At 37.2% G+C, this 18701-nt stretch overlaps 1 protein-coding gene across 6 annotated transcripts in view; it reads left to right on the top strand.

The window, feature by feature from the left end:
• RBMS3 (RNA binding motif single stranded interacting protein 3) overlaps positions 1-18701 on the top strand; it is a 767181-nt gene that overhangs the window by 261582 nt on the left and 486898 nt on the right. For all 6 annotated transcript variants that reach the window (XM_064672487.1, XM_064672497.1, XM_064672475.1 and 3 more), the window contains one exon: positions 15296-15469. In XM_064672487.1, the coding sequence (XP_064528557.1) occupies positions 15296-15469 (174 nt within the window). The remainder of the gene's footprint in view (positions 1-15295; positions 15470-18701) is intronic.

Here is an 18701-nt window from a genome sequence, read left to right as displayed (position 1 = left end):
TTCATATATTGACCTAACTATGAACTATTAACAATATCTAAATAAAGAGAAGTCAAAGAAGTTTCACAAGAAGTGTGTGGAAGTAAGCAAGGAGAGGAATGGAAGAGTCATGGATAGCCAAGATTTTAAGGAATAGCCTGAAGCTGATCACAATTGAAAATCTATATGCAAGTTGCCTACTTACACCTACTTTGCAAATTCTTGGACTTTTAAAGTCAAATATAAGTGTTTGAGTAGAGAATACACAAACAATTCTTTTCTGTTCTGTCATTGTTTTTTTGTAAAAGTGTGGATTTTTTTAAAAGTACAGTGGATGACTCATCTTTTGAACAGTTTAGTCCTAATAGAAAGTAAGTAGCAGTAAGACGAATGCTTGTGTAGAATACTGACGGAAAAAGCAGGACAGTGAAATAGTCAAACTGTTCCTGTTATTGAATCTTCTGTTTCCAGACCTCAGATGCACCAGTATTTCCTCCAGGAAGTGAGAGACATAATGAATGTGTGTGTTTTTTCCAGAAATTAGTTTATTAAATGAAAAAGGTCAATAAGTCTCCTCACAATTTGCAACCCTGGTATGCACAGAGGTAGCATTCTACTAAGCACTTACAAACACTATTGACTTCACTTAAGTTCAGAAATTTTACATGATATATTGGTATATGTATTGACTGATATATTTATTTTTAAGTAAGGAAATACACAAGAGAGAGAAGTGAATAATCTGACACTATGTTTTAGAGATTAGCATAGTGGAATTCTCTTGTAAAGATCAAATACAGACATATGCACCCTCTGGTTTTGATTGTTGTATCATAGTGATCAATGCAGCAAGGCAATATAAGACCATTAAACATCTCTTGTTCCATGAACCATTGCTAAATGCTTCAGAACAAGGTGTCCTGTGAATAATAAGAGTAAAATATGCTGCCCAGAGAGCATTAATCTTCCTAGCCATCTTGTATAGCCTGCATCAAGATTTATATGCTTTTAAAATAAACAACAAAATCCCCCCTTTCTTATCTAAATCTGCATCTTTTTGTTCTTGCAAAGAAATAAAGTTTTTATCTTCCGCACAGGATCAATTCTGTTAGATATTTAAGTCTTTCAAATGAAAATGTTTTGTATGATTCTACTACTATAAGAAATCCTCTGGGCTTCAGTAAGCTTCCTCCTGTGCTTACAGCTATGTGTATGCTTAAGGTTCTTGGTGCACTGGGACCTTAGCATCTAGAAAAAAATTGACATCCAAAACCTGAATGGCATTTCCTATAGTTAGCAAATTTTTGCAGAGGAATATTTAGCAGAATCTTGTTAAACTGTATGATTCTGATGTTAAAGAAACAAATTAACACTATATGTACTGCTTCATCTAGTAAGTTTGCTATTGTTCGATCAGCTAGATGTGATCCATGAAATAAATTCTTAAAATTTGTCTTACCATAACTGAATTCTATTCTTCTCATAGTAACTATATTCCTCTATATTTTTTTCAATTTGAGTAAATAAGAAAATATTTAGAGTTTAGAGTAAAATTTTCTGCTTCTTAAAAATAAATTTTTAAATAAAACATAATTTTGCATATATTGATTAAATTGTTTTTTGTTAGTTAATATTTTCTATAGAGAGTTCATTATGAAATACTATGTTTCTGCCTCAAATCAGAATTTTAGGCAGTGGCAAAAAAACCCCAATGTATGTTCTATGAGTTTGATCTATCTAAATTGACAATTCTTATTAGGGAGGTCTAAGTAGAAAATATGTGTTTTTCTATATCATGGCCAAAGTAAAAGAGCGCTGAAAAAAAGTTTGGTAATCTCAAATCATGGTGTCACTTGGATCTATTCAGTGTCCATTTCATATTTTTTATTTTGTTAACAGGTTGATAACACCATCAAATATTTTGACAGTTTATGTCTGACTATTCCATTGTGCAGCAGTATCTGCAAATAGTTTGGATATAATGACAAGTCTACAGCAGATATTTCTAAAATCAGAGCAGTTAGGGACATAGATAGATTTTAGATTTTAGATTTTAGAATAAGCAGTAATTTTTTTCATCAGTCTTTAAGATCTAGCCCATCATCTTTTTTTCCTGTGCCTTTCTTCTTTCATGTTACATAAAATCTCAGCAGCAGACAGTTAAAAAAAATGAAAATTACATTTTCCTCCTAAAGAAACATTTCTAGATATTTCTTTTAAAGTATATAATTTGAAAAGAATGTTCAATAAGTTGTAACAAGGTGTTTTTTATCTCTATGAATTAAAGAAGAGCTTCATAACATTTCCCCCTCATGTAATATAGATATAGATGTATAAATGTTAATACACATAGATAAATGAGATGAAACAGAGCCCTATTATTATGATTCTGCTCCTTAAATTGACTTTCCCCATCTTTGCTTTTGTATGACTTTAGCTTTCTTAAATCCACCTAATTCATGGTTCTGATTTTAGCTTCCTCGAAAATTAATCTGCTGTTAGATTTAAACAAAATTGGAAATATCCTCTATGTTGTTCTGCCTGTATTGATCTTTATTCCACTTAATTATACTTATATATATGTATGTGGATTACTAGAAGCCTCTCTGTGTCTTTTGTTGTGTTTATTACCAACTATATAAACTTTCATACTCTTTATATACCTGAAAATTGACCAGAAACTTGATTCTGATGATTGGGTGATTGGTGATTGATTTGGGGATTTGGGACATTGCTGTTACATTTAAATGGACAAAAGAATCACTCATTCTCCCAAAGGGTGAGAAAAAGGAAGCAGTAAAATCTCTGTTATAGAGACCAAGAAAGAGTTGTGAAACGTTTCAGTCACATAAGAAGACTAGTACAGAGGTAATGGTGATTTTTGATCTTCCAAATAATAGTTTTCCTCTTTAGGTGAAAAACCATCCTTTTTTTCCAAGTATAGTGGGTGAGATTCTTTTGCATCCATATCTGTTAACTCTCTCTCTTAGTATCTCTGTAACAGTTCACAAGACAGTGAAAGTTGCGCTTAATAATCATGAAGATACTTTTAGGTGATTGGAGTTTTTAAAATGTGTTTTAAAATGAAAAAATAATGCATCTCCAAAAATATCTCTTGGCAATCTTCAAAGATATTCCCACTAGTCATTCTGAACTGTTTGGGTAGAATAGGACAACTAATGCTCTGAGCTTCTGTTCAACAAATATTGTTAATATTACTGTTTTTTCCTGTTTCTGCCATAAGGTTATGACACCCATGCATATCAGGAAATACAATGTATGACTGAATATGTTATATGGGAAATTTTCCTGATATGTATATTCTGAGCACAGACCTGCAGACACTATCTGCTGACACAGAAACATGAAATTCAAAATATGCCTTTTAAAGGAATTTCTATGGTAACTGTATTAGTTTAATTTGCTCTTAATTCTCTAGTATTTTTAAACCAGTGTCCTTACAGCGTGGTAAGGAATTCTACCCATCCTCAACACAGTCATCAACCCTAGAAAGGATTTGACTTGAGAAGCAGAGATTTTAAACTAACTGGGAACAATGTGACAGAAATCTCCATCTGTATTCATTCTATGTTTAGTTTTTTGAGATGTAGGGTCAAAAACACAAATTGGAAAACACAGGTGAGACAGAGTAGTATCTTTTTATCCTCAGAGCCTTCTGCTGTGGTTTCTGGTCATCTTCTCTCTTGTTCTCAGTCTCTGTTCCTCATGTCTGTTGCAGCCTGGACATGACTGCTGTGCTTATATTTTAAAATCTGGATTCTAACATTTCAACAAACATTTGGGGATATGAAAGGAACTTTTGGTTACAGCAGGGAGAAACACAAAAGCAGAGATTTCCTTCCACCTATTTGCCTGTCAAGTTTATGATGTTGAAGTTCGGTAGGAAGGATATGAATCTTCTTCATCCCATTGTGCACTGGGGCAAAAAAATACCTTAGGCTGGGCTGCACTGAGTTACTCTCCTCGTTGTCAGTGTTTCCTAAGTGAAGAAGTAGAGCTCCACACGCCAGGCTCTGAGGAGCTTCAGCTGGATTACCTCTTTCAGGGGTCAATGACTTCTCTTATTTGAGCATCCTCCAACAGGATTCAAAAGATCCTTGCTTTCCACCTTGAGCCCATCCATGTGTAGTGTGTTCAGGTTATTTTTTTATCAGCAGTTTTCATGAAAACTGAAGCTACTTTCAGACCTGTGTGAGTTTTCATTGCTTCAGTAAAACCTAGTCAATTTAGTAAAATTTAGTAAAACCTTACTAAAATCTAAATTTTTGCATTTTGTTGTTGTTATTTTGGTTTGTTTACCAATTCATAGAGTACAAAATGCCAATTTGAAACACTTGTGGCTCAGCCAAAAGGCAAGTCAGCCCATAAACTCATGATCTTTAGCTGGTAAGAATAAAAGGAGTGATTTATAGCTTGAAGGAAAGGTTGCTTGTTTTCATTCACATTGATGCTTGAAAATAAAAGTGTTTTTATATATTTAGAAACATTTTTGGGGTATTGTCTAAAGGCATTTTTTTCTTTTTTTACCTGGCCACACAATAGTGCTTTATGTGCAGTAGACAATGACACACAAGAGAGCTGTGCTTAACTCAAGAAGTAATTTCTACAAAGCTGTTTGCTTATACTCATGGTTTACTTTAAGGTCATGAGTAGTCCCATTATTTTAAATGCTGTGCTGACCAAAGCCAGAGAAGCTTTGCATGGTCAGACCTTCAGCATGTGTACCTCATGCTGCTTGATTGCTTCAGTTAAGATATTCACTGTTTCATTAACTGACTAGTATTTTTGTTTGTTGATGCCTGTGTCTCCTTCACACTGGTTTAGACTATAGGATTATCAATAATCTACAGAATTATTTGGATTTTAATAGCCTTTCATTGCCTTCTTTTTTTTCTGGGGGAATAAAAGCAAATCACAGCAAAATCTCATAAGCTCTGGTGCCTTAGCATACTATTTCTTAGGTATTTCTCTTGGGAATTCTAATGTCATTTTTCATTGAGATTTAGTTATGTTTTAATGAAATCTGTAACCTCGTATTGATATATCCTAGAAAACCAGTTCTTGCTGCACTGAATTCAAATAGCTTATAGTCAACTTCCCAGTTATAATTTGCTCATCCTTTCTAATAAGTTTATCATCTCTCTCTTTCTTCTCCAACATGAGTGCCCAAAGCTTAAGGGAAGAAAAAGCAGCTTTTCTAGACAACTCTGTAGCTCTGTATGCTTTTTCCTCTGTTCTGTATTTGATACTTGACAGATATCTGAGGCAGTTGAAATTGATTTTGAGTACCCTGAGAGCTGGTCTTGAAAAGATCTTATTTCTTATTTTCTTCTTCTCTTTGTAGTTCATTCTGCTTTCTCTTTTATTTTTCATGTGTCCTACTGAAGTCATGGAATTGTTCGACTGACTATTACATTTCTAATGGATCAGTTGAGTACTGGAAAAGCCAGAAGATATTAGCCTTTTCACATTCAAGTGTGTCATATACAATATATGTGGTTCTATGAATAATTAATTTGAGTGAAAGGCCTGAGTATGATTTCACTGAGTAAGAAATTGCTTTTTATTTTTGAATTTTCTGGCTATCCAGTTTGCTCAGTTTGCTTCCTTGTTTTTTAAAATGTTCATTGAACATTTTCAGCCCAACTGAAAGATTTGACAACTCCTGATTCCAGTAAAAGAATTCATATTGGGGTTTTATTTTAATTTAAAAAAATTTTTTGTCTGTTCAATTTATCTGACACTTACTTCATCCTTCTATGTTTTCTTGGTTGGATCTTTAGGGGCTATATTGTCTGTAACGTCACTCAAGTGATCAAAAGTGTTGGCACTTAATAAGAGTTCAGGTCTGATACTGAAAAATGAGCTATAATTTTCCCTATATTATTTAATTCCATAAGAAGTGATGTTGAGCTTCAGACTTTTGTGCTGGAAATTATAACTCCATGGTCAGAGAAAGCAAGCTGTTTTATTGTCAAGGGAGCAGGAGCCTGTTCCCCAGTCAGCAGTAAAACAATTTATGGGAGGAGTATTTGTTTCTCCAGCAGAAAATAAAAACTGTTTGCAGGGTATTGTAGCTAATGACAGGATGGATAAATCATGCACCTGCAGAACTCCTGGTATGCAATAGATATAACATCGCAGGAAAGAAATTATAGCTTTGATAGATGTCCTAATCCCACAGTGATATTTACAAAAGCATGCAAGCCCATCCACAGGAGTTAGCTGGAGAGTGGTACATTGGTTAGTTTTGTAGGATTTATAGAATTCTTCCCAGTGGCCAAATGCATTTCATAACTGCACTGGATTCAGTAAAGTAAGCATTTTGTGGACATGAAGGCTGGTAATATGCATGTGATGCTGGAATCAACACTTTCTCTACTGCAGCTGAGGAAAGAAATTTGACTTTTTATCATTTGCTAGAATTGTAGCAGTGATGCTGTGCCACAGACATATTTCAGTTGCTCATAAGCATCCCTCTTCCCTGGTAGCTGAGTCTGGGTTGCACTCACTGGTTAATATTGCAGGCTTGCTTAAATCGTCAGCCAGCTGTTACTCTTGGGATTGTCTAAAAAAAGTTGCATATTGCAGATCTAGTGTGAAGAAAATCATTTTGTATCCAAGACATTGGTTGATTTATTGTTCAGGGAGTAATTCAATATACATGTAGTAAACAGATACATCAGAAAAAAAAGATACCGCAGAACATAGTGAAGCATGCTTTTGGGTACTGTAAAAGGGGATAGGATTCAATTGTTAATGAAATAATTATTTTTCTCCCCAAACTGTAAAGAAGTAATGAGTTTCACAAAAAGTGTTAGCTGTCTGTGAAAAGTTCCACTTTAGCACACAGGTAAATGCTACAATCAGTCATTAATCAGTAAAGCTCCTGAACCTGTGTTTCAGTCAGTGATACATAGGTCTGCATTGAAAATAATTACCACAAAATTAATACAAGAGCCCTCTGTACCTGCAAACAGGGATTGTGGGAAATGCACTTATAACGATATTTTTTTCTTTTAAATTTTTACATTATCCCTTTGTGTCCTCTGTTTTAACAAGGAAATGCTGCAAGTCCCGAATACTGCTGTGTACTTTGCAGAAAAGTCCCTCAGGACTGGCAACTGTCATATGTGAGAGAGGGATTCTTAGACCTCGTAAAAGTACTACTCTGGAGATCTGCTAAGATCCGATACCTAATGTGATATGCTTTGTATGTAATCAACAACTTTCCTTAAGAATAGTGTTCACCATTAGACTTTCTTAGCTAGAACAAATTCTCCCCTTCAAGTTCTCTGCCTCTGTGACTCATGGGAGAACATCCTTTTCTCCAGTCACTCCGTACAGATGAGCGGTATGTGCAAAGAAGTATTGCATTGAGTGATTTATTTTATTTGGGTGACTTCTCTAGAAATAAGAAGTATGCAGGTCATCTGTGGTAGGGTCTTAACCAGTGCTATCTTACCAGAATTTACTGGGAACACTCAGATCATGTTCTTCTTGGGTTAACATAATGCTTTACTCCTTTAAATTGTAACCATGGTGTTGTAAAAAAGGTTGGAGTAAATTTAACAGATGCCAGTGTGTTTTATTTTCAGAAAATAATTACTTAATGACCTACCATTACAAGGTCATATTCAATGTCCTTCTGAGGTTGTTCTGACTTAAATTTATCACAATAGATGGACTAAATAATATTCTGAGTACAAGAAACTTTGACATGGCCTTGCTTGGGGTCAAGATAGTCACTGTGTTCAGACCTAAAATTAAAGGTTTAAACAAGACCAAAAAGAATCCCATCTAACAACATACATTTTAATCCCAGTTTACTTTTCAAAAAGAATGTAACAAATATAAACAAATAAAAAAATATCCTTTGAAAAGTCTCTTTTCACTCTCTGTGGAAGGAAGACATACAAATGAGCAGTCCAGAAGCATGAGTATCCCCATGCTCTGTTGCTAGGTACAACATGAGTAACAAAACCAATACAAGCGTCTCTTACTCATGCAAAATTCCCTTTCTTATTCTGGAGAAATCAGTTTGAAGTACAGGAGCATTTCTTGAGACTTTTACTTGGCATTTCAACTGAGTTTGCCTGCTGAGATACTGGTGTTGGTACTGTTTTCAGGGAAGTGTGTGTGAGCAGAAGATGACTGAAACTCAGCGATCTCTTGCCTAGAGAGCCATCAGGTAACAGCTATTTTGGATTACAGAGGTGTCCCACACAGGTTGCCAAGAGTCTTTAAGTCTTTTATCTGGATTACCACTGGCCTATCTTTTATTACTTATTCTTTGCTCCTTGATGCTGATGTGGACTGTAAGATGGCAGAAAACCAGGCTCTTCGTGGCGTGTTCCTCAAACTGTGAAGGCTTTCATTTTTTTCAGCACCCCTGCTCCCTCTTTTGTGACTACAAGAGCAATGTTTCATACTTTGCCTAGGAAAAAAATGCTCCTAGGATTCAAGTAACAGTTAAAAGTACAACATGAATTACAGTGTTGAGTCACTGGAAATGACAGCAATTCTAACCAGAAAAGTGTGAAACCCATATATATTTTGTTTTCAAGGCATAACTCTGGGGAAAAATAACAATGAATGGCAATCTCTTTTTCTAAAATGCGTTCCTTAAGAGTTATTTGAGTCCTATCCTAAAAAGTCTCTCAACTTAATATTTCTACTGGGCCCCAGCTCTAAGTATTCCAGATGTGCAGGCCTAGGTCCTCTTCACCTCATTGGCAGGAAGCTTGTGTGCCAAGCAAGGCTATCCCATGGAGAGAATTCCTCTCTCACCTACTGAGAGGGGGCAGATGGGCTGCACACCCTGAGTTTTGGCGTGATGTGGACTAGCTCTCAGTGCTCTTGGAACCACTGGATAAGCTATAACATTATATGTATGCTGAGATATGAAATACAACCTCATCATTTCTCTGTGGTTTCAGTGGAATGCTATTTCTTTCAGCTGATCCTGTTCTTCCAGGTAAAGCATATTGAGTTTCAATCCCATGTCTGGAAAAACAATGTTTCTCTTAAATTTGGTCATGTCTCTGAAGTTTTTTTGTGAAGGTTATGACACAAACTTGATAAACTTGAAATCGGTAGTGGCCAAATATTAGAAGCTCAGTTCTTACTGAAACAGATACAATCTGGTTTTAGACTGTAAAAGATTTGCATGCTATAGTGAATGATTATGTTGGGGAAAGTAGCAGCACAAAATTCCTCTTTCCTGCTGTTAAAAAAAAGTTAAAAATCTGCAATATCTTCCATGTTTAGTTTTCATAACAACCCCAAAAGAAAAAAACACCCTCACTCTTCAATTCCTAAATAACACAATCTTTAGGGTCTCTCAGGTGGATTTTGTGATGAACTAACTTCAGATTTTGTTTGCCAGTTTCGTATATTCTCTGAGCGTGAAAACAAATGCAGCATTTTAGCTCATGCAATACTGTTCCAGGCCAGCTATTTTCATTTCTTACTTTTACAGGTTATAAGAAACCTTCGATTTCTATGGGAACGGTAGTAATTTGTAAAGCATCCAAACTTTTAAGAACATAGGACTATGCTTTGCATCATAATCTGATCCAAATACAGGCATAGAGTTCCTACAAGCAGTATCTCCAGAATGGCAGTTTCTCTCTTTGGATTTTCCCATCTTCTGTAATCATTTTAGCATCCTAAATAAGGGATGTCAAATCCCTTGAAGAGATAGCGGGAAGAGGGTGGACACCCATTCAATCACAATTCCTTTCAGGAAAAAAACACAGAAGATGCAGCTGAAGTCAGAATCATTCTATAATCAAAATCCAGGGGACTGGAAACAACTCAAATTGTGTGGGCTAAGAAAATGACATCATAGCTCTGTGAAGTTGCTTTTAAAAGATGAGGTAGTGGGAAGCTGAATTCAGATGTTATTTACACCTCTTTAATCTCACTTGCCTTTTTTTTTTTTTTAAGTCAATGTTAGTCAAGAGGTAAAGTAGAGGATTATATTTGAGGCTCTCTCTTCTTTTGGAGTGCCAAAGCCAATAATAATCATAGCATCTTGGAATAGTTGACAGAAAGGTGTCTAATAGAGGTATTAAATCTTGCGTTTGATGTGAAGTAGAATTTCAGAAGTTAACACGTATTTTTCCTGTCAGTTCACTGCATGGTGACGCTGTAATGCAAAAGAGTGGAGGGCACAGGTGTGATGACGTGAAGACTAAGGCTATGTCAGAACTATGAATGTTGTCTAACATCCTAGACAAAGGGTGTGCTTTATTCGCATACAAATAGAAAGGAGTGGCTGCTAGTTCTTACACCTATTATAAACATCTTTAAAAGTTGGAAATGTTGCACCAGTCAAAAATATTGCCACCATTTAAAATTTGCACAGAACTCGAATGATAAAAATTGTTCCATAAATACTATGTTCTATTTTTTCCACTGTTAGACTTCACACATCAGCTATTACAAGTACTAAGAACTGAAAGCAGGTAAGCTCAATATATAGTAATAATACTAATAACACTTTGTACTTCACTCATGCTTATGTCCAAAAATGTTCAAAACTTTTACAAGCATGAGGAAGAGATTAGTCTTGAAGTTTTAAAGTAAGATTATCCATACTTATAAACCAGAGAAATTAAGGCATAGGAAAAAAAGGGTTATACTTTAAAATATACTTAGACATTTAAATTTTATTGATCTCACTTTTAGATTGCATCAGACCTTTAGGGTATAAAGGCACTGGGCTGACTTATTAAAGGAAAAGAATATTCTCCCTTTGCTTTGTAATATTTTTTGTTTCTGGCAAAACATAGCAAGGAGGGCAACAGTTTTTATGGATTTGTTTGGGGTTTTTTTGGTTTTGCTTTTTGGTTTGTTTGTTTGTTGGGGTTTTTTTTGTTGTTGTATTGGGTTTTTTGGTTTTTTTGTGATCTGATAACTTTCTGCAGAAGTCTTCTGATAAATGTTGACCAGGTTGTTCCAGAAGTGGAAGCTGCCATTGACATACTAAGAGATAAAAATAAGACAGAATTATGGGGAGAGGTGATACCTTTTCTTGATGAAATTTGTTTGGAATAGTTGAGGGGAAACAGATACACTTCTAAATCCCGAGTAAAAGCTTGTGTGCCACAAGACCTGTCCATTGGCCTTTGCTGGCTGCCAGACACCCACCCAGAGGCTCTTTCACTCCTGCTCCTCAACAAAACAGAGGTGGAAAATAAGGTGAAAAAGCTTGTGGGTCAGCATAAAGACAGGGAGATCTTTTAGCGGTTACCTTCACAGGCAAAACCGGACTCAATGTGGGAAAATTAATTTATTGCCAGTTAAAATAAGTTTGGTTAGTGAGAAGGAAGGGAAAATTAAGACAATACCCTCCCCTTCTCCCCCCTGCCTTTTTCCCATGCTCAGTGTCACTCTGTTCCTGAGCCTGAGCCTGCTTCTCACTCCTGCTGGCACAGGGGGTATGGGGAATAGCAGCTGTTCTCTCCTGCTCCTCGTGCTCATCCTCTGCTCTAATGTAGGTGTGGGCCTTCAGGACATCTCCATGTCCTCCAGCATGGGATTTCTCATAGATCCTGTCCCACATGTGCCCCAGGTGGGCTTTCCAGAGGCTCAAGGGGATCCTCCTCAGCCTCCTGCTTCTCTCCCCTGGGTGCTCACAGGCATATTTCTCACTTTTTTCCTCACTCCTAGGCAGCGTTTTGCCCTTTCTAAAATACTTTTTCCCAGAGGTGCCACCATCTCTGCTTCAGGGCTCAGCCATGTCCTGAGATGGGTCACTGGGAGCCAGCTGGAACCAGTTGTGTTTGGCACTGGTGCAGCCCTGGCCTCACCTCTCAGAGGCTGCCCTGCACTGCCAGCACCTGGGCACCTGCCCCCAGGATGCCATTGTTCCCTCACACCTCTTCCAGTCAGTCCAGTGTCTTTCCCACAGCAGAGTTGCCTCTGCACTCTGCTGGGAAGGTTGCAGAGATGTGCAGTGTTTTGTAGATCAGAGGGTACCTTGAATTCAAAAAGTAAACTTTTGGGGTCCCTGATCTCACATCCTAGCTCCCCAATAACCTAAGGGGACCAGGCTGTCCCAGGGCTTAGTGGTTGGTGGTAAAGATATCTCTCTTCTCTGGCTGACAATCTGGATACCTTCAAGATTTCAAGGCCAATTATCCTGGGAATGTCTTCGTGTTGTGACTTTTGTTTTGTTTTGCTTTGTGGTTTGTTTTTTTTTTCTGGACATGATCCAACGGAAAGAGAGCAGCTTTCAGTGGGTCAGACATGGTAGCCTCCCACCAAAGCCGTTCAGAGCAGAGGGTTCTCCTCTCAGGGACCTTCCCCTCATGGCTCCCAGCTACCCTGAGGGGGAGTGGCATCTCGCTTCCTGCCTCTGCACCCTGAGTGACCTGCACGGGCAGGACACCCAGCACATCCTTGGTGGTCTGAATGGCTCACAGTTCCTAATGCACCCTGCATGAGGTAGAACCCAGATGGAGGAATAGAAAGGAGGCAGAGGGGCTCTTATCTGTGCCTGGAATTAGTGCTGGGGCTGAACCATACCTCCAGCGCGGTGGCAGATCCGGGACGGCATTTTGTGTAGCACACAAGCAAGAAACAAACTCAGTCAACAGACAACAGGCTGTTCAGCAACTAAGACAGGCTGTTTAAAAAACAGAGTCATTTTTGCTCCTGTTCTGTAGTACAGGAACAGGTATTGTGCATGTCTGTGTAGTGCCAATAACGTGTCTCTCCTTAGTTCTCTGTAGTGGAGTTCTCTGCCATGGTGAAAATAATCAGTTAACAATTATCACAGGTGACAATGCATCTTTACATCCTATCAGCCACAGATATTTTCCACTGGTCTGTACAATACAAACTGATCAGTAATAATAGGAAGGAGCAAAGCTATTGTTGGAATAGAGCAGTGCAATGTTCACAGAATATTCAAGGGGGGATGCACTTCTCAAGAGGAGTTAATAAGCAGCCACACTTGAATACCTCATGTTTATAAAGGGGAGAAATTTATACAGAGGAGTACATTATGGCTAAAAACCTATTTGATCTGGCCGAAACAAAACCTGGCCTTCATCTCGCGTGTAGAATAAAGTCTACCAGGGCCCAGAAAGAGAGATTTGTCTTTGAGGAGTGATCTGAAAGATAAGTGATGCGTCAAAGGAAAGAAAATGCAGTTTCTGCTCCTTAGGGAAAGAGGGGAAAAGGGGAAGGGAAAAAAAAAGAAAGGGAAAAAATTAATACTCCTCTGTTGTGTTTTTTTCTTTTTTTTTTTCCTAGCTGTAGCTGTAGCCTCTTTCCTTTGATTTGTCATGATTTAAATTCATATAAAAAGATTTATTTCAAATAAGCCCCTTTAACTGTAGGGGCAGATTTTTTTTCCTAAAGCCTTTTGTAAGAACAAAGTAACCACTTGTCACACACAGAGACTAATGAGAGTTTAGTGTGGGTTTTAGTGTTCATTCATACGCTTTGTGTTCAGCTAGTCATAAGTTAAATCTTTAGAAATCACACCGCAGGAATCCTTCTCTTAGGGGTGGGGGCAGGAGGCAAATCTGTGGAGATATTGAGAGCTGGTGAGCGGAAACTGCTCTTTTCAGGCTTCCTAAACGGCAGCGCAGGAAATAAACACATGCAGGAAGTCGTTTGGCCTTTTCTTGAACTTAAAGTTTATACAGCAATTGATAACTGAGGCAAACTTTGTGTACTTAAACTATTGAAAATTAAATGAAGTAAAGAGAGCACGTTTAGCCCTTGCCAGCATGGCCTGGAGTTTCTGCAACCAGCTCATCTAAATACAGTATTAAAAATCAGAAAGATTATACAGGGCATATATTTTTATAGCTAGAATGTATCTTTGAAACCTTTTTGTATGTCTTCTCTCTGTCCTCTTTTCCTTCCATTTCTCTAATTCTCTCCCAATGAAACTGAACTGAAGCATTGAAACAAAACTGAAAATCATGTTTATGAAGCTGTTTTCTGTGCTTCTGCACCAGACTCTGCTCTTTCATGCTTTCCCTGACCTTCTCATTTATCTTGTAAGCCCTTCAGGGTAAGGATGGTCTTGGACTGTGTGAAACACCTTGTTAGGTGGTGGCCCATATTGATATTTGGTTAATGCTACATATATGGTGTGTAAAAGTTGTCTTTGAAAGGAGGGTAAAAATAAATGAAGTGTCATTCTTGAGTATAGCTTTTGAAATTGATAGCATCAATTTACGAACAAGGACATTTATAAGCATTTCAAAGAAATATTATTTGTGTTCATATTTCTCAACCTTTCACTGTATTAACAAGGTCACTGTAAATTTAATGTTTAAAAATGAACAGGTTTAGTTTTATAATAATTACAATTAGTTGGGGTAAATTTGCATAGGAAATTTAGAACACCTTTGCCAATAAAAAGATAGCAAGCAAAACCCAAATGCAGAGCAGAATATGGAGAAAAAGTACATTTGCATGTCTTTGAAGACCAGCCTAAATACCTGTTAAAAATGCATCCACTTCTATGCACCTTCTACTCTTTTTAAAAATTGATGCTTTTTGCTGCCCTAATAAAACACCTGTAACAGTGCAAGTGTTTATTAGGAATATTTTTTATAAAACAGACTAGAAGCAAAAAGCTCCAGTTAAAGTAAAATGAGAGAAAGACAGAAAGAATGCATGTGAATTACACATCTGTAGTCTGGGTTGCTTGCAAATGAAGTTATTAAATTAATTTTTAAAAAACAATTTAAGATTTTGGATTTTTTTCTGTGTTTTAAGTAATTAAAACACATCATGAAATTTCATAGTCTGCTTAGAAGGTTACATATTTGCAATGTAGCTTTGTGATGGCTTGGCCTTACCTAGCCACTAGGTGGGATTTCAAGACTTCAAGAAATATATCTAAACATTGGCCCCAAACTGCCATTTACCATAACATGGACATATCGAACAGGAGTTCAATAAATGTCAGTATAATAAAAAAATATGGAGGTTTCTACCATTAATCTTGGTATTGTATCTTCTACACATTTTCAGAACATCCCCTTACTTCTATCACTTATTGATTATCCATTTGATTTATATCCCAGCATGAAATCTTAACAGTCATCAGTCTTCCTTTTGGGCATTACAGTGACATAGCTCTTTCACTGATATCTTTGAAGGAATCCATTTTTTTTTCCAGTTCCTTACAGGAAACACTAAAATTTGTTCCAGATCGTGTGTCATTATATATATGCACAATCATGATATGTAGCTACATTAATTGTATTCTACCCTAAAAGCTATTTTTACGTTGCATTTCTTTCTTTTTTGATAGTCCAGCTCCACAGTGAGAACGTACCAAAACAGTAAATCAAGAGTGACCATGAGCCCTGGCTTTAGCTCCCAGTGGAATAGCAGCCAACCTGCTTGGAATACATACACCTTTCCAAGAGCGAGCTTGCACTACCAGTCTCATGCTAGCTACACCTACTGTGCTGGACATCCTGCTGTAAGTAATTAAACTTTTTCTGCAGTTACCTGAATGAGCTCTGTGATACCCTGGGAGGTGGAGGTGCTCGGGGGATGGCAGTTCAACACCCTTCTCCAGTGCTCTTTGTGTCCCACAGCAGTCAGGACAGCTCATGTGTACTAACCCTAACTCTAGAAAATAATAGAATAAGTCTTAGACATATGCAAATGGGAAAGTTTCATGACTCAGTAAAAATACATAAATTTTTGTATATTTAGCAATTCTTCTCCTTGCATGAAATTATTGTTTGCCTGTGTTTCAGTGTCAGAGATGTGGTCTGGAAAGCAGTATTATAGATGGCCTCTTTTCTGTTTCTGGTGAGCCTGCTAGATGAATGAATTATTCTTTCTATTTCAGAGATTTTAAATTGTGTGGATGAGTCAGGGGAGGAGAGCATCTCTTCTCATGATTTGATTTGTTTATACTCACTACTTTATCAATTATTTGATCAGTGGTGAACATGCAATCTTGTTGCTAAGCAAAGACTACTGGTCTTCTGTAATTTGCATGAACTGGTGGCTGAAAAGAATGGGGAGGGTGCTCAGTGTTTTTGCACGCTTTAATTTGACAACCATGAAAGGATCACAACTGCAGGCTGATGGTGTTTTTTGTCATATTGGTATAGTTGACTGCTTACAGCAGAGCCTTTTAGTTTCTGATATTGAAAGACCCTGAGAGAGTTAACTGGGGAAGATCTCATTAGTGTAAGCAGTCTTCCTTTTTTCCAACTCCACCGTTTGTTTTTTTAGTGTTTGGATTTGAACTTAGCTTTGGACATTTGGACATAGAACTTCTTAAAGGACATAATATTTTAACTTCCTGCCATGTGTACATAATCAAGTTTTCCCATCGGTGAATTCCAATAGGAAAATGGGGAAGTGAAGCTTTTACTACACAGTGGAAATTATACTCTGCAATCATATTGCAAGATCTTTGTGATTTGATATAGATTTGCTGTCTTACCTGGCAACAGACTCCTGGCCAGAAGTTTGCGTTAGGATTTGTCTCAAACATGAACATGATAATTGAAATAAAGGAGAGGAATAAATCTGTAAAATCTTATCTCTTTTCTGAGGTGATGAGTTCTCAGAATGAATTAAATATCTCTATAGATTCTGCTGTTTGCTAAAATCCATTATGGTGTCATTGAAAGTGATAAAAACAGTTGTGAAGAAATAAAAGGTATTTGGCATTGGAAGGGCACGGATATTTTCCTCGTTTAGAATGATGGCTCCAAAAGAGTCCCTGTACAGCTTAATTTAACTTCAACTGTAGGTATTCAAATCATTAACTGCTCCTTTACTTTGAAAATTTAGAATAAATGCTACCTAATTTGTGAGTCTAGCTTTGACTCTGCTAAGCAAAAGAACATACAAGAGCAATGCTAACTGTCCTGGAAGAGAGCCTAAAATTTGAATTGAAATGTCTGTCTTTTTCGAGCTACTTCCACAGTTCCTCTTTCCTTTATTTACACTGAAGTTGATGGTAGCTGAACTAGAATTGTAGTACAATATTTGTATATGGTATGTATACAACCTATACAATATTTTTTTTCATTGAGCACCTTAATACGTAGTCATTGGAAATGATACTTCAGTCTGGAAGTTGATTTATCTGATTGCTGGAAAGTAGAGATTTCAGAATGTGCAGATTTGCATAAACCTTTGTGCAATTAATCCAGCCCTCAGTGTCCCTGGGTTCAGCTGTTTACAAAACTTGGCCCATTTCTTGGCTCCTGCTTATCTGAGATCTGTCGCAGTGCTACTCAGCAGAGATTGGATTGACTCCCTAGGCTGCTGGTAAAAACCTGTAACAGATTAGCTGCCATTGCAATGCCAACCACTGTGATCACATACTTTTTCCATACCTTCTCTACTTTTATAATCTCCGAGGGTGAGGCCCTAAGCAGGGCCTGGGCAGGGCACTTCAGCAAACTCAGCTCCTCCCTCCTGCAACATCAGATGAAGTTCAAGTTTCCAAGAAAAACAATGCCTTAATATTTGCTTGAATATCTGTTTCATTGTATATGATAAAGTTATAATTAGTCCGGTTCCTGTTTCTAAGTTAGATTTGTTTAATCTGGGCTCAAACCAACCTTCCTATGGCAAACGACGATAATGAAAGTTGGATACAGACAGAGCTCCTTTATTCGTGATTCTTCCCAATATTACATGCTCAATTGGATATCTACTTTGCTTCAGGGGATTTTATTTGCCCTCATCTGACAAAAGTTCACTACAACAAGCTGTAGGTTGTAGTGCTGTATGAAGCTGTTTCTGCAAAACCTCCCACATAGAGTATGTCTAAAGATCATTGCAGTTCCTTGACACTTTGGAGGCTAACAAACTTACGAGCGCGTTGCAAGTTCAAGGCAGACAAATGTCAGGGAGTTGGATCTGGCCTTGAAGTACTTAAAGATATTAGTCCCCAAAGACAGCGCCAAGAGAAAAGCTTTGGATTTCTCTACTGTTTGGAGAAAAGCTGAAGGAGAAAAAAAGATTCATTTTAATTGGGCAAAATGTAGCTAAAAAAATCCAAAACACCTCTAATTCTTTTTTTTTTCATCTAAATGAAGGAAAAAATATCTTACAAAGAGCAGTGCTAAGAGACCCTTATGACTCTGACTGGTCCTGAGAAATACATCGGAGTCAAAGGTGGGGGTTTTATTTTGTTTTATCAGAGAGCACACTTGGCATCTCTCTTCCATAGTGCTGCAATCATTGATTAAAAGCAGTCTTTCCACCCTAGGAAAGGAAAGAACAGGAAGCTTGTTTAAACAGAGTAATTTTTCAGCTGTTGGAGTTATCTAAGGAAGAAAAAGGCTTCGTATCATCCCATTCAACAGTGAAATGAGTTTTTGAACAAACAAGAAGGTGCTAACTTCTAGCTGTACTGGTTGACAGGATACCCTGTAAAATCTATGTAAACTAATGTGAGTGATAATGTTAGTAGATGGCCCTTACAAAGTAAATGATTTTTGATATTAGGGGCTAGAAATTCCCCTGGCGTTAACATTCAGAGGCTTTCAGCCAGAAAAATACAGCATGTAGTGCTCAGAACATAAGAAGATACCGAGTCATCTAACATGCTTTTCTCTTGAACTTTCTTCACACAGGAAGATAAAAAATAGACAAAGTAATTCTGATTATCGCTGTTGGGCAAGAGAACTTTCACATCTATGGAGGCTTCCTACCCATGCTTTTTCCAAAGT

The sequence above is a fragment of the Pseudopipra pipra genome, chromosome 1, assembly GCF_036250125.1.
Source record: "Pseudopipra pipra isolate bDixPip1 chromosome 1, bDixPip1.hap1, whole genome shotgun sequence".
Classification (NCBI taxonomy): Eukaryota; Metazoa; Chordata; class Aves; order Passeriformes; family Pipridae; genus Pseudopipra; species Pseudopipra pipra.
The sequence above is the reverse complement of the archived record's forward strand: the minus strand, read 5'-3'. Positions and strand labels throughout refer to the sequence as shown.